Source organism: Cupressus sempervirens, chromosome 8, assembly GCF_028749045.1.
Source record: "Cupressus sempervirens isolate cs-2001-9-10 chromosome 8, ASM2874904v1, whole genome shotgun sequence".
Classification (NCBI taxonomy): domain Eukaryota; kingdom Viridiplantae; phylum Streptophyta; class Pinopsida; order Cupressales; family Cupressaceae; genus Cupressus; species Cupressus sempervirens.
The window spans coordinates 791,257,809-791,280,095 of NC_143125.1; the positions used below are offsets into that span (position 1 = coordinate 791,257,809).

Genomic DNA, 22,287 nt, shown 5'->3' on the forward strand with positions numbered 1-22,287 from the left:
CTCAAGGAAATGGCATGCAGTATGGAGAATTGAAATTCTATACCTGAAAATGTGTCTGTGACTAATCTTAAGCTTCAAGATTACAAAAAGCCTTCATCTGAAGAAACAGAGATAAGTTCCAATTATCAAGAGATGCACTAAAAGAAATGTTGAGATCTATCTCTTATGGAAGAGATCAGATATCAAATGCTGCAGCAGCCCCAATTGGATCAGCACTCAAGAAGCCATTTTTTGAAGGCTTTGCCATTTACAAAAAGGCATTTTGAAGTTTTCAGAAGAATGAAAACAATGAAGCCGTAAAGTTTGTACATGTATGGAGAGTCCACCTCTTTACAGTTTACTCCTGAAAATTATATATGATTTTAGTCTGTCATTCTGTTTACATCAGCAAAGGCTAGACTCAAAACAACAAAAGAAGCTGATTATCAAACTTTTATGGATGAGGGTGATGCACCTAGAAATGTGAAGGATCTAACATTCTCCCTTAAATATTCATTCCAGTTGAGCAAAGATTTAATTTGCTAATAAAATAAGCACTATAGTTTACAGGAATGTGAAAAGATTTTAAATTTGGTTACAAAAACTGAAAGGCCATTTATCGCAACATTTCTCAGAAGTAGAAGGGGTTGGGAGCTAAAAGTCATATTTTGTAATTAATTTCAACAAGCAGTTACCTAGAAAATGAAAAAGACTCATTGGGATTTCTTAAAAAGGTAATCCGATGCTAGAATCAAAGGCCCCCAAATCTGAAGCCTATGCTCAAAAAGAGGTATTTTTGGTTCCAGCACTGTAAAAAAGGAAGATATCGCAAATTCCATGAGGCCATGGTCATTTTGTACAAAGATACAGTCTTTGGACTCCCAAATTTTGTCCAGGAAATAAAGGAGACCTTCTGAAACTTTGTATTCATATGTATTCCTTCTTTATTATCATTTTTCTTTGTGATTGCAATCATTCCTAGATGTTCTGTTTGTTACATCAAATCATGGGTGTATTTGTTATATGTCTTGAATATTCACATCAACTAAAAAGAATTGTTGTTATTTTCCTAATCATCTCTTGTGGGTGCTGAGTGGGTGAACTTAGTGTCATTCCCTTTTAAATCTGAATTCATAATCACAACTATGTCATAGGTATGTGCAGGTATGGGTTTGGTTTGCCTGCTTTCTAGTTAAAAAGTTAAATACATAACCTAAAAAATCAAATTATATCATAAGAGGGAGTTGTATCTCTAAAACTCAGAGTAAGATCATGCATATGGTGGTGATCTTCCCAACTGTTTGTTGGCAATTTGTCTTCATGTTTGAGATAAGAGAGTCAATTTGTTTGCTGTTTCAAAAAGATAAATATGTTAATTAACACTACAGAAAGATAATAGATGCTGAGCTTTTATTAATGGAATCATTTTTCATGAGAGAATCAATGCATGGTGTTTAGTGTTGTGCTGTACTTATCCTTGTCATGATTGAGCAGTACTATTCTTCAGATGTGTAGTGATTTTGAGAGCAGATTAAAGTGATTTTGAGAGCAGATTAAAGAGTTGATGAGGAATGAATGAATGAAATTATGAAAGTTTTTAATAATGTCCATGAGGCCAAACAGCCTTTGGAACCCACGAATAGCCAACAAACAAAACAAGCAAGTGAAAACCAAAAGCAACAGGCCCCCGCTAATTAGATCTCTTTCTCCTTCTGTTTGGGTCTTTTGTTGTGTATCTTGGTTAGGAAATCTGAAACCCTCAAAATCTTGTCTTCGTCAAACAAATTTCTCAAGTAGTTCATTTTTAGTATATCAATGTAATTCACCTGACAATCGTTGTAGGCTGAGCACTCTATGATGTAATACCATTTTGTCTCCACCACTTCTTGCGTGCAATAACATCTTTTGTAGCACTCTTCTTTAGGTATCGCCCGTCTTCGGGTTGCACATCTAAGTTGGTGCAAACTAGTTTTTATTTGGTTATTTGACATTTTTGGTATCCATTTTATTTTTATTCCTATATAGTTATTTGAGTATGTGTGTGGGATTAAAATGATGTGGAATGATATTATTGACTGGAGCTGTTATGAGACCAGCAGCATTACAAAATAAGATATGCACCTTCAGCCTTTTATTCCTGTGATTTTATGGCCACCGAGCATGTAATGGTTGGAGCAAGGAGAGTTGGGCAGTTTTGTAATGATTTGGAGTGGAGCAATTTCCATTATTATTATAAATATAGCAGCTGTCCATTGTCATTTTCTAAAGAAATATCAAGCAGCATCTAGAGTTATGGGCATTGGAATTATTTAAAACAAGGAGCAATTGATGTTTTTATCATATTAGGTTGTAATAGTGTGACAATGAAATAGCATTTATGATTGAAAATATGAGTGATTCCCTCTTGGTTTTTTGGGTTGAAATGTCTCTGTCTGGACGACTAACTTATTGAGAGACTTTCTGCTGTATCTGGAGTCAGAGAGTCGTATGTAGGTGACTGAATACACACAATGATGTTATCATTACTAGGGAAATGGTGGGAAACATTGCTGGTGATAATTATTCATTGTAGGTTTTGGGAGATAGCTTAAGCACATTCTTTTTGCTGATCAATATTCTACCACACCAGGCCATAGAGTTTGATGTGTCCTGGGTGCTTGTTTAAGGGCTGTGAAAGAATATTTTGAATTTTCTGGCTCAATCTGCTGGAAATTTATATTTTTGGTTCGGGTCTGCTGGCCTTCGTTGGATTGAACAAACAAGGTGTTGTGGGTATGTGATAGAGTTGTGTATGTTATTGAGGGTGTATGAGTATTTTCTTACTGTATGGTTTCTTTAGCGTGATGTGATCAAACAAGCTGCAAGTGGTGATTGATTGGAGGTTCCGGGTATAAAATGAATATAGAGGTGTAGGGATGTGATTTTAGTTTGAAAGTTTTTTAGTTGGCGCGCAAACTGAGGTTGGTGCCTCAGCTGGTCGGAGTTGGTGCTTTGAAGAGAGTTGGTGCGCAGTTTTGTAAATTGGGCTGGTGCCCATTTTGTTACTGAAAGCTACTGTATGCCATTGTTTTCTGACCTGTTGCTTTCCACAGACAATTTCAAGTTTCTGCCTTAATGGTTGTTCTCTTTATGTTTTATGTGGTTTCGTGTATTTTAGAGTTTAAAAATCTTAAAGTGCTGATTCACCCCATGAGTATTTCCTGTGTGCTCTTCCAATAGAATGGCATAATTAATGTGAGGCTTGATATATATATATATATATATATATATTAAGAAGGGTAGCACCATCATGACAAACTATTGGACATAGAGAAAAAATGGGACATTGATAAATTTCTTTACTTATTCCTCAATTGATTTTATTTTGTTAAACCAATTGAGCAATTTATTAGAAGTGGCACAACGTTTCTGAAATCTATCGCTGCTTCAAAAAACAAAACAAAAAATGAATTCTTTTGTGAGACTTTGGAGCAATTCTTGACCAAGATGGTTGAAGAAAATGTTGTACATTTATAGTCACATATAATGCAGCACATTATATTCTTGCAGGTAGACTTCTCATGAATAGGCATGTATAATGCAGCAAATCATGTGTTGTAGGTAGACTTCTCATGAATAGGCACTTAACTTTAGTTTGGAATCCTTGTACTAGTAGATGCGGTAATCTCATATTATAGGATCTTGGTGAAATCCAATGGATCATATCATGTGTGAAGCATAATAAAAAAATTGCAAGATACATATGCAACTAAGTTTAGTAGACTCAAATTAATAAGGAAATATATGAACAAAGAGTTGGCTCAACCTAAAATTATTACAATAATAGAATTATTAGTTAATGGTAATCTATTTGTAAACTACTGTAAATATTAGAATGTTTCTAATATTTAAGTTAGTTGTAGATAATTGATAGCTAGAATAGAATGTTTCTATTCTTTACGATTGTTTCCTAAGGAAACATTGTTCCATTCATTTGTATAAAATGACCTCTCGGTCTCTGTTAATAACAAGCAAATATTTTCCAATTACTTCATCTCACTCTCGGTCTCAGTCTTTTGAAACTATTTGTTCAGATTTTTCAAAGCCATTTCAAACGTTTTTTCTCCAAAACTCACGTAGGGTTTCTATCCTGGTAAAAAAAACCTCTGTGCAAATCGCAGGTCTTGGTCTCCGGTCAAGTCTGAAATTATTGCAGAGCTCGTTTCTTCTAAATCACGTCACAAATTCACGTGTCTAATATTTTTGGAAACAACTGTTTCAAAGGCTTCAAATCACAGCTTTAAAGGCTTTCAATCATGGCCACAAATGGAGCCCAGTCTGCACACGATCTGATCACATTTCGTGGAGATCTTCATGAACGCGTTGCATCTGCTCATGCCCAAATCCCAGAAATCATGATTTCTTGGTGATGCTTGGAAAAAAAAAAAAACAAGTCTGCCTTATTTATTTTCATCTGAGCCCTGCATGTTCGTGCCTATTGTGAGTTCTTCACTACTCAACTGATGTCTCTGTTCAATAAGAAGTTCTTTGTGAAAAACAAACCAGTCATTCTCTATCTACAAAACTTCATTTTTGTGCACATTCGACCTTCAATGGCTGCCAACTAGTGTTTTCTTCGAAACTCTAATTTTTGAGCTTAGAAAAAAAATTGATTCCAAATCCTTTGTGGGTTTTTCGAGAGCTCAACTAGGTTGTCATCAGATTTTTCAGGGTGCCTCGATTTTTGAGCAAGCGGATCCAAAAACCAACAACATATGCCTTCTGGGTTTTTCGAGCTCTCTTTTGTGTCCCTTTCCAAAGTTTCTGGGTCTTCTAGTTTTTTGCCTCAAAGAACGTGCCTTCTATGATTTTCACATTTTCCACTCAAAAAGGTGACAAGGCATCTTTGACAAACATTCTGCTCGAGCACAACTCCAAATTCAATGGTCGAAATTATGGCACTTGGAAGCAGCGGATTATTGCAATTTTTGAATATCGGAATACTGATCAACTTGTTTTGGGTGTTACGAAGCATCTGCTTGATCCTATTACTGATCAAGATATTTGGAATCTGAATAATTGAGAGGCAATGATGCTTCTCAAATTATCCGTGGTTGATTATCAACTCTCTCAAATTCCATCCGACAAGACAACTGTCGAGATATGGACACATCTCAAAGGTCTCATTAGACTTCTAACAAAAGCAGAGATTTCTTCTTAAAGAACACTCTGTTTTCTATTATCATGGATGAGAAAACCTCGCTCCAGGCACACCTGAATAGGATTCAGGAAATTCTTGATCAGTTGCTTGTCATCGGTCGCAAGATGGAGGAAAAGGACATTGTGGTTATCACTCTTCGAAGTTTACCTAAGTCCTATGAGCAGTTTATCAAGACTCTCAACATCACGTCTTCTGGTGTTGATCTGAAGTTCATTGATCTCTGCACACTTCTGCTTCAGCAAGATAAGTGGAAACAACAATTCGGGAGCAGCTCCACCTCCACCTCCATAGGGCAAGCCTTTGCTGCTAAATCATTTCAGAATGATAAAGGCAAGTTTTAGCAGTCGTCTCGTCTTGGCAAGAGTCTTCTACTCCCGCTTTAGACAGCTCCCGAAAGACCATTCAATGCAACTATTGCCACAAGTTTGGGCACATGAAGTTTGAATGTCGGAAACGCTTAGCTGCACAATCTAAGCAATCAGGTTCGCAGCCAAAAGCGAACAGTGCACAGCACACTATGCATCTTCCTTTTACACCTTCATGGCTAAAAGTCCTGCAAATCATGTCAAGTCATCTTCCTAGTACATTGATTCAAGTGCCTCTCGTTACTTCACCCACTGCTAAGACTAGTTCACTAACTACTTGCCTTATTCGGACTCTGTTATTTTTGGTGGCAGAGAAGAGTCCACTATTGTCGGCAAAGGCAACATTTAGATTCAGTCTGTTGGGAGAAATCTCATTTTCCTTGATGTGTACCATGTTTTAGGGATGGAACTAAGTCTACTCTCAATCAATCAACTATTGTGACATTCTCCACACTTGGATGTCACCTTCAGTTCACATCAGTGCACCATCACTGATTGGGCAAAAAAGTTTACTGTTGTAGTGGGTCTTGAGGATTACGGTCTTTTCTAACTTACTGATTCTAGTGTTTCTCGGGACTTAGCTATGGATGCTCGATGATCTTCTGTTAGCACACTTTGGCATCAACGATATGGGCACTTACATGTGCATTATCTCTCATAGCTTGCTCAAGATGAGCTTGTTCTTGGATAGCCAGAGATTCACACTCAACAGCTTGGAGTTTGTGATGCTTGACACGCTGGGAAGCAACATTGCACACCTTTCCCAAGTGGCGATTCACAGCGCACTTCTAAGGTACTTCAGCTTGTTCATGTCAATATCTGCAGCCTTATGGCCACTCTTTCTGTTCTTGGGTCCATGTATTTTCTATTGTTTGTTGATGATTTCAATAGAAATATGTGGGTGTATTTCCTTAAAAAGAAATCAGATGCATTTCTTGTATTTTAGAAGTTTAAACCTTTAGTTGAAAAAGAGTCTGGGAAATCTATTATTACTCTTAGATCAAACAAGGGGGGGGGCAATTTTGTTCTAATGCATTCTCTAGCTTCTTGGATACTCATGGCATCAAACGCCAATTAACCACACCACAACAGAATATTGTTGTTGAATGTCAGAACAAAACAATCAACAAGATGGCTTGATCCATGCCCAAACACAGACATGTTCCGAAGAAGTTCTGGGCAGAAGCAATCAACACTGCAGTTTATCTGTTGAACCTATCACCCACAATGGCGGTCAAAGGTAAAACTCTAGAAGAGACTTGGACAAGTCACAAATCTAGAATTAGTCGCCAGAAGGTTTTTGGATCCCTGATGCATCACACACCAAGTCGGATGCCAAGAGTCAAAAACGCATGCTTGTTGGATACAGTAATCTTCACAAAGCCTACCGCTTGATCGATGTTGAGATATCTAGTCTAATCTACACTCGTGATGTAGTCTTTGATGAGTAGCGAGGACCTTCCATGCCTATTTCTATTGTCCTAATCCAACACACCAGCCCATGAAGGCTCATGATTTGGGAGTTAGGCTTCCATTAGGTCCACCTGATGGCAAGGCTTCAGTAGCTCCTGCAGCTCCAGTTATACTAGTGATCCCTGTACAAACACCTCCAGCTTCTCCTGTAAGATCACCTCAATTTGTAGATGCTTCACCTGAGTTCGATCTTGATTCTTCTGATGAGGAACTTGATCACCAAGCATCTCCTGATACTAATGTTGATTGTTCTCCTCTCCGGCCTAAGTGGTGGGCTAAGAAACTTTCAGATCTTCGTCATGATGAGCTCATTGACGAGAGAACTACTCGAAAAAAGAGCAAACCTACAAAGTCTGTTAACTTTGCTCTCATGGCCAACATTCACAGTGTGTTTGAACCTCAAACATATTTCGAGGCTAAAGGGATTCCAGAGTGGGAATAGGCCATGATATCTGAACACCAGAGCCTGTTGAAGAATAACACCTGGGTCCTTTATGATCTTCCACCAGGTAAGAAAATCATTGGCTACAAATGGGTTTTACAAAATCAAATACAAATATGATGGTACTTTGGATAAGTACAAAGCTTGCTTAGTTGCGAAGGGCTTTTCTCAGCGTCAGAGCATTGATTATGAGGCGACCTTTGCTCCTACTGCAAAGATGAGCACCATCAAATTAGTCCTAGCCATGGCAACATAGTTTGGTTGGAAGGTCCATCAAATGGACATCCGAAGTGCTTTCCTAAATGGTGATCTCCATGATGAAGTCTACATAACGCAGTCTCCTAGTTTCAAGGTTGCCGGTAAAGACCATCAAGTTCTCAGATTGGTAAAAGTTTTCTATGGCTTGAAGCAGGCCCCTCAAGCATGGTACATAAAAATTGATAAGTACCTCAATGATCAAGGCTTCAAGAGGAGTTCTTCAAACTCAAATTTGTACATCAAGACTATTGACAGTGACATCATCCTTCTGGTCATTTATGTGGATGATTTGATCATCACTGAAAGTTCGGCATCTTTGATTCAAGAAATCAAATAGAATTTATGCTAGTCTTTGATATGACTGACCTTGGGCTCATGCATTATTGCCTAGGTTTTGAGGTTTGGCAACAGTCTTTTGGTATATTCATCTCTCAGTCCAAATATGCCAAGGCTCTGTTAGACAAATTCTGTATGCAGGATTGCAAGCCTGCATCTACCCCTATGGAGAAAGGTCTCAAGTTATCAGCCATGTTTGATTCTCCTTCTGTTGATGATAATACATACAAGCAACTAGTAGGCAGCCTCATCTACCTCTTTGATACTAGGCATAACATTAGCTTCACAATCAGCTACATCTCACACTTTATGACAGCTCCTAAGGCTGATCATTGGATGGCAACAAAGCCTGTGCTTCGTTATGTGAAGGGCACTTCAGATTATGGACTTCTTTATTTTCGAAGTTCTAATCCTAGACTCAGAGGGTTCACAGATTCCGATTGGGCAAGCTCTGTTGACAATAAAAAGTCAACTTCTAAATATATCTTCAGTTTGGGATCCAGTGCAATCACATGGACCAGTAAGAAGCAACGGGCAGTTTCTCTCTCCTCTACAGACACCAAATACAGAGGGACTGTTAAAGTAGCATGTGAAGTTGTTTGGCTTCATCGGATGCTTGGGGATATGCAAATGTCACCAATAGGACCAACTACTTAGTTTGTTGATAACGAAGGCGTTATCAAGTTAGCACGGAATCCAATCTTCCATGAGCAAACCAAGCATGTGGATGTTCACTGTCACTACATTCAATAGCTGGTTGAAGATGGGACAATAGACTTGCAATATGTTCCTACAACAGATCAGACTACAGACATTCTCACCATGCCTCTTGGTTCTGATAAGTTTGTCAAGTTCAGAGGACAGCTTGGTGTTGTACATAGATTAAGCATTAAGGGAGGGTATTACAATAATAGATTATAGTCTATTATTAATTAATAGTAATCATTAGTTAATGGTAATCTATTTGTAAACTACTATAAATATTAGTATGTTTCTAATATTTAAGTTAGCAGTAGATAACCAATAGCAAGGGTTGGGTGGTAGTCAAATTTTATTTTTCTGAATATAGCTTTTGCCTTCCAAAAAAAATGGAAAAAAATAGTTAATATTTGGCATTTCCTTGCAACTTTTTTTGCATTTCCATTCTGTTTGTTTATTTTTGTTCAAACTAATTTATATTATTGTTCAATAATAATTGCAGTTCATCAAGCCTATCGTTTTTCTCCCTCTAATTGTTGAAGGCATGTTTAGGGTTAAGACGGCCATTAAATCAACTTGTGTTGGCATTAAGAATACATATTGTTCCATATGGGCCCCCATTGATCAACAATGGCACCTTCGGCTTTACAATTTCCTTTAAGCAGTTGCATGATTCCTAAATCCAAACCTTCCACTTTGTCTAAATTCCAAAGCTGATGGGGGTGTTCCATGTTGGCTCTACACAAACATAGAGAGAATGATACCTGGTCTTCATCTAAAAGAGAATATCCAAAACTGAGATCTATAAACTTCCACAAATGGACATTTTTGCACGTGACATGCAGATCATTGCAGCTAGGTAAGTCTACAATGGGTGTAATTCAAGATTTAAAAAATCCACACCAAGGAATAACATTCACAATAAGACTCGAGGACTCCATGAGATCTATTATCATTTATGTATCTGGATTGAATGTGTGCAAAATTCACCAAAACATATGTATTCTTATAAATAAATTTGGATTGTCTAGCACACATTGATTTTTTCAAGAAAAAGAAGTTGCATGTCTGCCTGGATTTTATCTGTCATAGTATCACATAAAAGCATTATTATTTCTCATTGAAAGCAATAGATCTCTAGTAAGCCTCATCTTCCAACTTAACTGACTTTTATCTCATGTTCATAATATCACAAGGAGGCACAATAATTGCTTATTCTCCTTAGGCTTATCTGCATGGAAAGCAATGCCTTTTTTTAAAGTTTTGTCTTCTCACTATCCTGACTCATGTCTTTATTTAGTCTTTCTAAGATATTTCAAGGTTCAAGATCTGGACACGGTCAAGTTTCCACATAAAGGAAAATAAATTATTTACTCTTCTTGTCTATAACTGGTCCTCAAAAATCAAACCTGGTGTCAAATCTCATTAAATAATTGTAAAAAGGACCACTGGCAAATCTGAGCGGAATACAAAGAACTAAACAAGTAGAATAATTAAAACATAAGATCCCTACGGTCCTACCAAGAGAAGAAATTTTGTACCAAACACAAATTTATCTGAAAGAAACATTACCTTTCGTTTTTTTATCCTGCCAGCTTCTGCAACCAGCTGAGAAAGCTTTCTAGGCTGCTGCAGACTAACAAGATTTGACTTATCTTCTTGTCTTGTGGTCAGATCAGCAACATCATCATCAAAGTCGTCCAATGTATCGAGAAGCCTATAGAAGAAGAAGATGAAGTGTGTGATAAATCACAATTTATCAGTCTTCCAAGATGTTAAAAGGCCGATCATATGACCCACTCATCTACATATGCAGAAATTATAACTTAATCAGTCAAATATTATGCAGGGGCATTGTCCTACCCATTTCTTGAATGCTTTAGATGTTTGTGATCCTTTTTGCCATGTTTCGGAAGAACTTTACTAAGTCCTTCCTTCAATTGCTTCATGTAAGCTTCAAGCTTTACTCTTTCTTTAAGCATTTCTTTACTTTCAGCTACAAATGTTTCCTTTGCCTGAATATGTTTAAAGTGTGCAGTTAATCACAGTTTTCAAAATAAGATACACCCTGCAATGAAGGAATATCGAATATAGTGTATCATTAAAATTGGCAATACAGAATGTCCTTCGGGCATACCTCTTTGTTCACATTACTTGTCATCTTCATGTTATTAGTTGCTGGTGTTAGACCATTTAATAATTCACTCTCATCTTCATGACCCTGCACCTAAAATTGAAACTTTTTTAAAGTAAATAATATGGAGAAAGAATCCCCTAAATTAACAACAGGACAGTTATAGTTTAGGGAGCCTACTTGAATAGTTTCATCTGTCTTGGACTTCCCTGCAAAGGGAACTGTTTTCACTTCTGACAAAACAGCATCAACCAAACCTGAGTTTGTAACAGCATTTGTTGTAGCACTCTCGACTAAGACACCGTTATCGTCCTCAAGCAACACTTCTATCTGGTTCCCCAGCATAGTATCAATTGGCCGAATCTGTTTAAAAACACAATTTTAAAATCAAAGATATTTTCAAACAAAACTGGAAAAAAAAAAAGTCAATGCCAAAATCAACATCTGATTGAAAATTATTAGTCCAACTTTGCACAAATAATATACTAGTAGCATTTCATTAGGTCTAACAATCCCAGTCAAAAGTCATTGATTAACAAAAAGTAACAATTAGCACCATTGTCAAACCTTATCCATTATGTTTCGTATCTCAACAAGCCGGGCAATCACAGGATGGTCTCGAACGGAATGGCCTTCTGCTTTTAAAAGTAAGTAGAAAACTATTGACTGGCAGTAACACAGGAGCACAAGTTGCTTCACCTCCAGATAATTGAGGCCTTCCTTAGTAGCATTTTTATTTAATTTCATCTATACCCCACAAGAAAAGAGGCATTCAGAATTTCTACTCCCAATTATATCAGTAAGCATAACATTTTCTAACATTACCAAGTTTTACCTTCTCTAACAAAGGCTGAACATTTCTTAGCTGATCAAGTCCATCTTGGAATTCTGACAGCAGTCCAACTAGTTCTGGAGCATCACTAGAAAGGATGTTAAAGTTAGGCATAAAATGTGAAGAATTTGAATTAGGTTATTAACAGCCACTACAGTTACATTGACTTCATGCGCAAGAAGTGTAATAGAGAGAGAGAGAGACAGAGAGAGAGAGAGAGGGAGAGAGAGAGAGAGCAAATGACAGATATCTATGCTCCCTGAAACATACTTCACACCTTAAAATTTGGCAATTTAAATGTACTAAAATATTTACCAATTAATAAACTCAAAGATCTGATCACAATTTGAATTACTTAATGACATTTCTTTTTTATTGGTAATCGGCCAAAGCCTAGATGATTTATTTTATTATTGTTAAGATTAATTATTATTGTGTTAATCTCTAGTAGATTCGAACCAAAGACCTCCCCGATGACAGGCTCAATTTACCGTTGCGTTGTAGGCTCTCGCCTTAGTTAATGGCACATCTTTGATGCATCCTTGCAAAAATATCTTTTATAGAACCCCCACAAAAATTTCCTAATAGCTTGTCTTGCGATTTTGGCTGCAGCTGATGGTAATTTGTAAAACAATTACCAAGAAGAATAATTAACAGTTTGGTGTTTGAGAATCGCAATTATGGCACTTCTTACTTCACACAAATAGAAATCCTCGTAGACACGATAATAGCAAGTGGATAGGCATACTACATTTTGATTCTCATTACATTTACTACAAGCAACACCAAATACAGTTTACATCAATATCTACATGTTAATAATATTAGACAAATGAGTACCCACGGAGATTGTGTAATCATCTGATGTAGTCCATATGTTTGCACTGCCAAGACAAACTGTCCATTGACCACAGTTGGTTGGCATCGACATAGGTTTGCTAAGTGTTGTATAACCTTCCATGTTTGTTATGTGCACTATTTGACCTCAGAAAAAAGATTGGTGTTTTCTATTCCCAAGCCACATCCTTCTTGGTAGACAGCTGCGACTGGCTTATGGCATCTAAAATCCAGTAATATCGAGACTACCCAGGATTCTGACCTTAACTCCTGTCCATAATCCTCACACCTCCAACACAGCCAAGTTTGGATTAAAAAAATGCTACATCTCCTTATAGCAGACTCACATCCATGTTCAAGCATTGAAAATGAGGTAGGATATGAACCGTTAAGAGAAAAAAAATGATATGATAAAGAGAGTCACAAATTCAACACAACCTGAAAACATTTTTCTCTTATCACTACAGTTCAATAAAAAATCTCCACTACTTCCAGCAAGCTCCCTAGTTAATGATTTCTCAAATTAATTATCACAACCAGAAGCTATGATTTTGAAAAGGGAGTTTTGTGGCAATTTTCTGGCATAAATTGGTAATTTCATGTTGTGGATCTGTACATGAGAGTTCATACGGCTAATATAGGGATATCTCTACAATTTTCAATACCTTATAACCTCCAACAAGCCCTTAAATCTGGGCAATAACAAAATATATGCAACAAATAATGGTGTTGACCTTTTGTCAGATGTCACTCATTGACTACATGGTCTACAAAGGGAGAGAATGCGATACGGTGAGGATGCCCCAGGAGATGTAACTTCCACTTCAAAATACTACCATCAACACTTCAATCCTAGATATGATCTTCCTTCGTGGAGTGGCAGTGTGAAGCTTATGGTAACAATAAAGGAGGCAGACGGTGGTTGAGGCCTATGTTAAGTCTAAGGTGGCTGGCTTTATGGACAATACAGCACATGGTTTCTCCGTCAGCTCAAGGATTTGTGGTGATATCACGCAACTTTGAAGTCCCTAGGCTGAACAACCACTCCATTACTAACCAACGGCACTTGAAATGACAAAGGTGTCAAAACATTCATTGCTAAATTGAAAAAATTTCAGAGACGTGTGTGAGGTGAAGGACAATGCACCGTATGCTTATTCACTACTTAAAGGGCATCAAATTGGTGAGTCATAGCTATTGAATTGCGATAGTGAGCAGAGTGTGACATCTATAGATAGCCCATTGTATTTGGTGAGCAAGAAGAGACCAATGGTGTTCCTGGGGGAAGTGTCTGACAAGAGAACAAAGCATGGTTTTAAGACAAACCATGGCCCAATCATCCATTCAGTGAGGATGGTGTGTGGGGTCAATTTTTTGAAGATGAGTCACCAACATAGGGTGAACACAAATAATCTCAGCTATATTTCAAGCTACAGTATTGGATGTGAGTTGGTCAAAGGTGATTGCAAGGACAATGTGCAAGAAGCCATGGGAGAGAGGTTGCAATAGGTTCATTAATCCACTCCCAAAATCACTCAACTCTCCCTAGGAGGAGATTAGCGCTGGATAGGAGCGTGTTATTTCTTAAAATGATGTCACATCTGGTTCCAAATTCGGATGACAGGTGGCTGCAAAAGTATCTCAAACAAGAGGATTTAGATAGTGCTGAAGAAGAAGAAACAAAGTTTATGTAGCTACAGTTGAAGAAGGTGGAGGGTTTGGATTAGCTGAGAACAACCTAGATGTTGCTCTGGACGAGCATGCCAATTGTGGCCCAAATTTTGTGCATATAAGGCTCGGTTGGCTGTTGTGAAGAAAGGCCAAACATGGTAGTACCCACTAGAAATGGCTGCAAGTGAATCCCAGTGTGACAGTCTGTAAGAGCAAGAAGGTTCCTTTTGTTTAATTTTTGATATGATAGAGTTTGCTTGGCTCTCAAATTTTGTAGTATTCTTGAGAGGTCCAAATATGATATCATACATATCAGTCTATAATGCTTAAATTCGTAAATATGGCAGCTTAACAGAAGGGTGCTAAGTTAACTTAGCAGAGATTGTAGCATTTCCTAGGAAGTTCTTCTCCATTTTGTCTCTAGATTAACAGAATGGTTCTATGTTGTTGCTTGTTAAGAGGTGGCATTTTGACAATAGTTTGTATATCACTGGGTAGATATGTATCTTTTGAAGGCATTGATCCATTGGGTAAATGTAAAAGCTTTTTGATAAATACAAAGGAAACGTTTTTAATTAATACAAAGGGTGCAGCCCCAACAGTGTGATTAGCATATTAAAAATGAATGTATCGACATAGGAGAATAGTTTTTTAGGAATAGAAAAATAAAATGAAGTTCGTTCGACGTGTTCTCCACAAATCTTTGCAAGATCAGGGTTGATCCCACGACAAAAATGCATGCCACATGGGGGGCTGTGGCAAAAAAAATGGTTTAGAAGTTTTAAAATGTGAATTTGTGGCTTTGAAAGCCATATAGACCAATTCTTAAAATGTACAATGTCAGCCAACTGGATGGTTCCGGCGGATAGTATTTATATCCCGTCTGAGATCATTGTAAATCATGAATCATCTACTATTACGGATATTATGAAGCCTAATGTATGTTCTGGCATATTCGAATATAATTCTGTATTTTGTTCCATTGTCTAGATGCGTTGATTTCTTTACCAGTACGATAAACATTTGGCACCGTTGCCTTATGAATCTGGAAGGTGGGAGGAATGAAGATTAATGCCAAATCAGCTTAACAAAGATCGGAATATGGTCAAAGAAAAAGATGGAACCCGTACTGTGCAAGAGAATTTAATTCTTGCACAGCAAGCTGAATGCCGACGGAGATTTCAGAAGATTGCTGACGGAAACCGGAGCGCCGAAGAATTGTTGGAGGAGACTCAGCAACGGGTGGAATTGGTGGAAGAAGCACGGGAGGAGTTCTTGAATTTGTGTTCGCCAACGGAAGAAAATTCAGACGGAAGAGCATCAACTCGCACGGCTCGCAGTGCCGAGGGAGCACAAGCGTGGACTGACCTCTTCGTCCGAGATAGACTTCCGCGGGAAACAACTTCAGAAGATCCTTCTTCCTCACCAAGGTTCGCAGCTGTCGACACCTCCCGTGCGGGAGTGCAAACCGCTGGTGTGGGAGTTCATACTGCCGATGTGGGAGTGCAGACTGCCGGTGTGGGAGTTCAAAATGTCGGTGTGGGAGTGCCGACCGTCAGTGTGAGAGTGCAGACCTCCGGTGTGGGAGTGCAGACCTCCAGTGTTGTGATGGCGGGACCCAAAAAAAGCTGCCGAAGTTTGAGGGCGATGGTACAGCCGACCCCATCCGACATTGTAAGACATGTGAGACGATTTGGCAGGCAAATGGAATCACAGATGCCAACGAATGGGTCAGGCAATTTCCGGCAACCTTACGGGGTGTGGCGATTGATTGATTTTTGGATACGAATCCACAAAAGCTAAATAGCTGGGATAACATTAAAAAGGAGTTCCTAGCGGATTTTAAACTCTTGCGGGATGATAATGAAATCGTAGCAGAGATTTTCAATACCAAACAGGGGAAGCACGAAACTATCCGCGTCTACGCCAGGAGATTAAAAGACTTAATAAATAAAATGGAAAGCAAGCTAACGGACGGATTGCAAAAAAGATGGTTCGTGGACAGCCTACGCTCAAAGTTGCGGAGGAAAATGAAAATTGTGCCACCGTCGTCATATGTGGACACGTATAACAGAGCATTGGACCTTGAAAGTGAGCAGAAGACAAAGAAGAAAAAAACTAGCTCCTCTGATTCTGATGACGACGAGCCTGCCGAAGATGATAGCAGCGACGACAAAGGCAGTAGCAAGACGCTTCGTGCCCTACAGAAAGATATGGTTCGCATGATGGAGTTAAAAACATGCAGAAGGAGCCAAAAGGCAGTGAATTGTGGTGCACGGAGTGTAAGACCGACGGTCATACTAAAGGATCGTGTCCAAAGAACCAATTCTGCGACATTTGTCAGATCATGGGCCATTCGACAAAGGAGTGCCCCTTTAACATGAAGACAAGAGGATCTCCACAGGTGTTTCTTACACAGGAGGCTTCCCCGTCGAGCAGTAGCGGAAATACGAATAGCGCAGGTGCCACATCCGGAGGATACAGGAATAATAGCAGAGGGCAAAATAACAACAATGCGAACAATAACAATAATAATGGGAGCCGAAGTCAAACCCAGTATGATGCAAATGAACGGTCGATCGTTCAATGCCGAACATGTAATTTGTGGGGTCATTTTGTGTGGGATTTTGTACAACAGCAAACACACCAAAATTATTATGCAGATGGTGCGGACCCGGCGATCACAAAGATTCCAAGTGTCCAAAGTCTGGAGTAAACTTAATCACTGTCGGCACGGATGTAGAGGAGGTTCTGGCAATTACACAGAGGCAAGCGGAGGAAAAAAGAAAATTGGGGGAAGCACAGGCAGAAATTGCAAAGGCATTGTCGGCGGAAACATCTCGATTGAAGGACATCACCGGCACCTTGGCAAAGAACTTCGCCGAATAAAACATTGTATGACAGATCTTACAAACAGAAATATCGGTCAAGATAAGTGACCTCCTTCTCACAATGCCCCAATTACGGACGGCCATTCTAAATCATACACCATTTCAGCAAGCAACGGAGGACAGGAAGGTACAGTAGTCCGACGACGACAACCGACCCAATGCTTCTGGCACTCACAACGGGAAGGCATCCGGCAGTCATCGAGATGGAGATTTTGGGAAAGGTTCTGACAGACACAATTGTCGACGGAGGATCCGACGTGAATGTGTTACCGGAGGATACTTGGAAAAAGTTGGGAAAGCCGACATTGTGGCCACCTGCATTCCAGTTGCTCACGGCAGACCAACATGGAATCAAACCGTTGGAAATCTTGAAAGCGCAACCGGTAACCATTGGTACGCAACCATTTTTATTGGATTTTGTGGTCATTCCATTGAAAAGAAAAGGATATGATGCTATTCTGGGACGAGATTGGTTGGTGCAAGCAAAAGTAAAACATGATTGGAAACGAAATACCCTATCAATGGAGCGCGGAGGCAAAAGATTCATAATTGACCTGCAAACGCAATTGGTCGGCGAGGAGGCAGCATCGTCAGATTCTGACAGTGAAGGCGAAAGTGATGACGAAGGAAAGAGGAGAATCGAACCGGATGAAGGAGTATTGAGACTTGACGGAGGATCGAATAACGACGACCTGGACTCGGTGAATGGCCTTTACCACTGGCAGATAGAAGACTACGAAATCTTTTCGAGTTGTACTATGCTAAGGGTCGACGAAGGTGAGAAAAAGGAGGAAAATGAGTGTCCAGAGGAATACAGAGAAGCAGATGACGCAAAGGAGGTTACGGCTGAAGAAGGGAAGGACATACAATACAGACCCAGAAAAAAGAAAGATCCCACCATTCGGTACACGGTGAACGGACCGCACAGGAGGAAAAGAATGCATCGCACCATAAAATTACTTGAAGGGTACGGATAGCAAGGAAATAAGTTAGATGTGTGAGGACTACAGGCACAGTGGGCGATGGAGGTAACACAAAACAGATATAAGGCGTGGCATGACAAACTCAGTAGGTTTCAGCCAGGGCAGTTGGTACTCAAGTACGACGATCAGGATGAAATCAAACAGGAAAAGTTTAAGGCAAGATGGGTTGGACCATATCAAACCTAGGAGGTCGGCGACAATCGGGTGATAAAATTGGAGACATTGGACGAGCAAGAGGTGCCTCCGGTAGTCAACGGATTTAAATTGCAAATATATGGTGCCAGGAAGACTCCGTCACTATCACAGAATGGCCAGCTAACTCCGTCGTCGTTGCAGAATGGCGACGCCTGGAGGCAAAATTAAGGTGTTGTCTTTTTGTTTTATTTTATTTTTGTCAAAAAAAAAAAAACGAAAAAAAAAAATTTTTTTAAAATTGGAAAAAAAAAAATCGAAAAAAAAAAAAGCAGGCCGCGGGAGAGCCCGCAGGGAAGCTGAGGCTACTGACCCCGCGGGCACATGTCCGCGGGCAACTCTCCGTGGGAGAGCCCTGCGGGCAACTCTCCGCGGGAGAGTCCCATGGGCACATGTCCACGGGAGATGGCCCGCGGGCACTTCTCCGTGGGAGTTTGCCCCACGATCGACTACCTACCGCTTGTCTTGTCTGTGGAAGCAACCCGCGGGGTTGTTTTAAAACCACGAAATTCACAGTTTCTTTCAGCACCACAGACCTTTGGTGTATTTCGATTTTCTTAGCCATCCATAATGAAATGGGCTCGGGGAAGGATCAACAACAGCAGGAGTTGCGAAAGTTCTTGGTAAGAATTCTTTCCCACGAAGAGGTGCTGGAGAAATCCGACGTGCAGAGTTCTTCCGTCCACCTATATACGTATAAGCAGCAGAAGCTCAGGGTTTTGTGAGGAGCAGGAAAGAGGAAGCAGTAAAAAAAAAAAAAAAAAAACAACAGATTCAAGTTGTTCAGAATGAGTTACAGATGGTGCCAAAGGGAAGGGGACGCATCAGTGGTTGCCAGAAAGAGTGTAGAGTCGACAGAAAATGACAAAGATGGTGTGCTCCGTGCATTTCTGTGTGGGTTGCGAACTGCTAATTTGGTCTTGACGGCGAGGGGCATTTTCCCTCGACCCCACCCTGAACTGCAGCGCACCTGGGGCACTGCCCCAGGACCTCGCGAGGGCGCTACCCCTCAACCCCGCCGAGGGCATTGCCCCCTGGACCCCCAGTCGTTGCAGATATCAGTCGTGGGAATCTAACCAGTTGAGAAGAGTTGAAGTTGTTGCAAGTATGGACTTTTTGTGTACCAGAGGCACTGGGAGTAGGTGTTGGCCGGGAGGCTGTCTTGGTGGATGCATAGAAAGCTCGGGAGGAGCTAATCATCCAGTTGGAGGCAGCGCAGCGACACTTGGCTCAGGGTACCGAGGAAATTGAAAGCAGAGAAAGCAGCATGGGTGGCTATCAAGGTCAGCTTCATTGAGGAGATAGTATTGTGTTAGCAGAGGCTACAGATGTAACGGGATGAATGTGGAAGTGATGTGACAAAAGCAGATTTTTGTTGTAGTCACTCTATTAATGTATTTTGTTTGTTAATTTGTTTCAAATATTTTGTAATTGTCGTCCGGAGACAACTTTTCTTTTTTGGGGGGGATGGTGTCAGCCGACTGGATGGTTCCGACGGTGTTTCTGGAGCCGACGGAATGATTGTCGTCGGTGTTTTGTAATTTGTAGCCGACGGGTAAATAGTTTGTAGCGGACATAATGTTTGTGGCCGACGGACTTTTTCGAGAAGGTTCGGCAGATAGTATTTATATCCCGTCTGGGATCATTGTAAATCATGAATCATCTACTATTACGAATATTATGAAGCCTAATGTATAATCTGGCATATGCGAATATAATTTTGTATTCTGTTCCATTGTCTGGATGCGTTGATTTCTTTACCAGTACGGTAAACATACAATAGCATTTCAACATTGTTGGGCAAATTGAAAGGATTCTTTAGGGTAATCAAAAAGCAGTTGTGTGTGTTTTTTTTGGTTTTTTTCAAGCATATATATTTCTAGAATGTTGCATTTTTTATAACATGTATAATTTACAAACTTAATTGCAAAGAAATAAGTTTATGTGAAAATATTGTTCGTTTACACAAGTTTATGTAAATCAAGCTGTTTATTTGATATTTTTTCTAAATATAGGGTTTATATTTTAGGGTAAAATAACATTTTTTGTCAAATTCATTAAGTCAGTTGCTAATTAGCTAACTTATTAATATAGTATGTTTCAATTTATCAAATACATTTACATCATTATTTTTCTAAATCATGCTCAAAATCCTGAATTTTTTTTAACTCTAAATTTTTATTTTTATTAATCTTTTAGATGGTATACAAAGGCATCCAACTTTGCATAATTTCGAACTAAAATTGGAAATCAATCAATTGGAACTATACCCCCTAAAAGTTGTGACCCCACTAAGAAATATTTGTGTTGAACCAAAGAAACGAGACTCAGACCCAACCCGGCCTCGACAAGGGTAACTCAACTTGTGACCCGGCCTGGACTCGCCAGTGACTCGACATTGACTCGACAAAGTGACAAAACCCTTGAAATTTAGAGAGTTTTTAGTATTTACAAAAATTTCATGCACCTATCATTGAATAAAGCTTAAAGACACAATAACATCATGAAATAGAAGGTAATTTGATCACATACATAAAATACATTGATTACATAAGTATAAAGGTAAACTTTAGATTTATTAAGAAAATTTTGAAAACAAAAATTAAAAACCAGACGAGTCAGATGAGTCGGGCATGTCAGTCCAGTTGACCCGCCGAGTCAGGATCATGGGTCATTTTGACCCAGCTGAGGTAACTTGATTCGCCGACTCAGATGACTCGTCGAGTCTCGTTACTCTTAAAACTAATTGCAAAGAGCGTGATTTTATAGTTTGGGCTTGGAGAAGCTTAATGGAGTAATCAATTCTCCCAAATACCATATTGCAAACATTCCTAGCCATGACAATAACTTGTGTCCAAATGCTCCAAAAGAGGTGAATTAAAAGATGCAAGCGCTTCCTGTATTGCTGGATGAAGAAATTGGGAGAGGGTTGTAGCACAAGCAACCCTTCATTTTGAGTTTATTAATTTGTGGTGATTGATCAAGAAAGTATTGGATTAAGGAAGTACAGTACACTTCTCATAACCCGTGGGGTTCAAGGCATCGACCCAAAACAAAAAATTTGGTTTAATTGGTAAAGGATTTCCCGAGCTTGACTCATCAACCATTTCCCAAGGTTGACTCGTCAAGTATATTTAGAATTAACTTGTTAAGCCGACATAAGTTATATAATATTAGCTTAGGGTTAGGGTTTTCTAAGGTGAATATATTAGCTCTTACAGCGGTATTGAGTTGTAAGGGAGATTGAAATTATTACAAGTTGAATTTACTTGATAATATTATTGGACTCACCATTTGGTGGACCCTATTTGGAGAGTGGAGAGTTGCACTGTTGTAGAGTTGAGCTTGTTTTGAGAGTGAAGAGTACATGCTAGGAAGGGTAGGGAAGGAAGTAAGGGAAGGTTAGGAAGGGAGGAAGGGCAATATGTGGCGTTTTATGGTAGGGGTTTTATTACCCAACCCTATCCCAAGGTTGGGTGAACCACGTTAAAACTTTGTCTCTCATTCATTTATCTATGCTTTATTCCTTTGTGATATTGGTTAAATTTTCATGTAATTGTTATTTCTATCTCTCTAATCAAGTGGTATCAAAGCGAGGTTGTTTCATTTATCCTCTACAAGAAACTTTCTTGGTTTAGTGTGAGTCTTACAATTAAGTAGGAGCAATGGTAGACGATGGTACGCTAAAGGTTGAGAAGTTTAATGGGCAGAACTCTCAATTATGGAAAATGCAAATAGAGGACTATCTTTATCAAAATGATTTATGACAGCCACTGGGAGGAGAATCCAAGGACCCAAATATATCAAATAACAACTGGGATATTTTCGATAGGAAGGCACTTGGACGTATTCGTTTGTGCCTAGCATAATCGGTGGCATTTAATATTACAAAAGCAAAGACAATTGAAGAGTTGATCGAAACCCTAGCAAAGTTGTATCAAAAGTCTTCCACTTCAAACAAGGTACTTCTCGTGAAGCATTTATTTAATATGAAG

General features: G+C 39.2%; 1 protein-coding gene across 2 annotated transcripts in view; it reads right to left on the reverse strand.

Moving 5' to 3' along the window:
- The window catches only part of EMB2777 (Sas10/U3 ribonucleoprotein (Utp) family protein), an 84,606-nt gene that overhangs the window by 22,770 nt on the left and 39,549 nt on the right, over positions 1-22,287 (reverse strand). For both annotated transcript variants that reach the window (XM_089795353.1, XM_089795352.1), the window contains 6 exons: positions 11,722-11,806; positions 11,454-11,633; positions 11,067-11,249; positions 10,890-10,979; positions 10,616-10,767; positions 10,325-10,469 (listed from right to left, as the gene is read on the reverse strand). In XM_089795353.1, the coding sequence (XP_089651479.1) occupies positions 10,325-10,469; positions 10,616-10,767; positions 10,890-10,979; positions 11,067-11,249; positions 11,454-11,633; positions 11,722-11,806 (835 nt within the window). The remainder of the gene's footprint in view (positions 1-10,324; positions 10,470-10,615; positions 10,768-10,889; positions 10,980-11,066; positions 11,250-11,453; positions 11,634-11,721; positions 11,807-22,287) is intronic.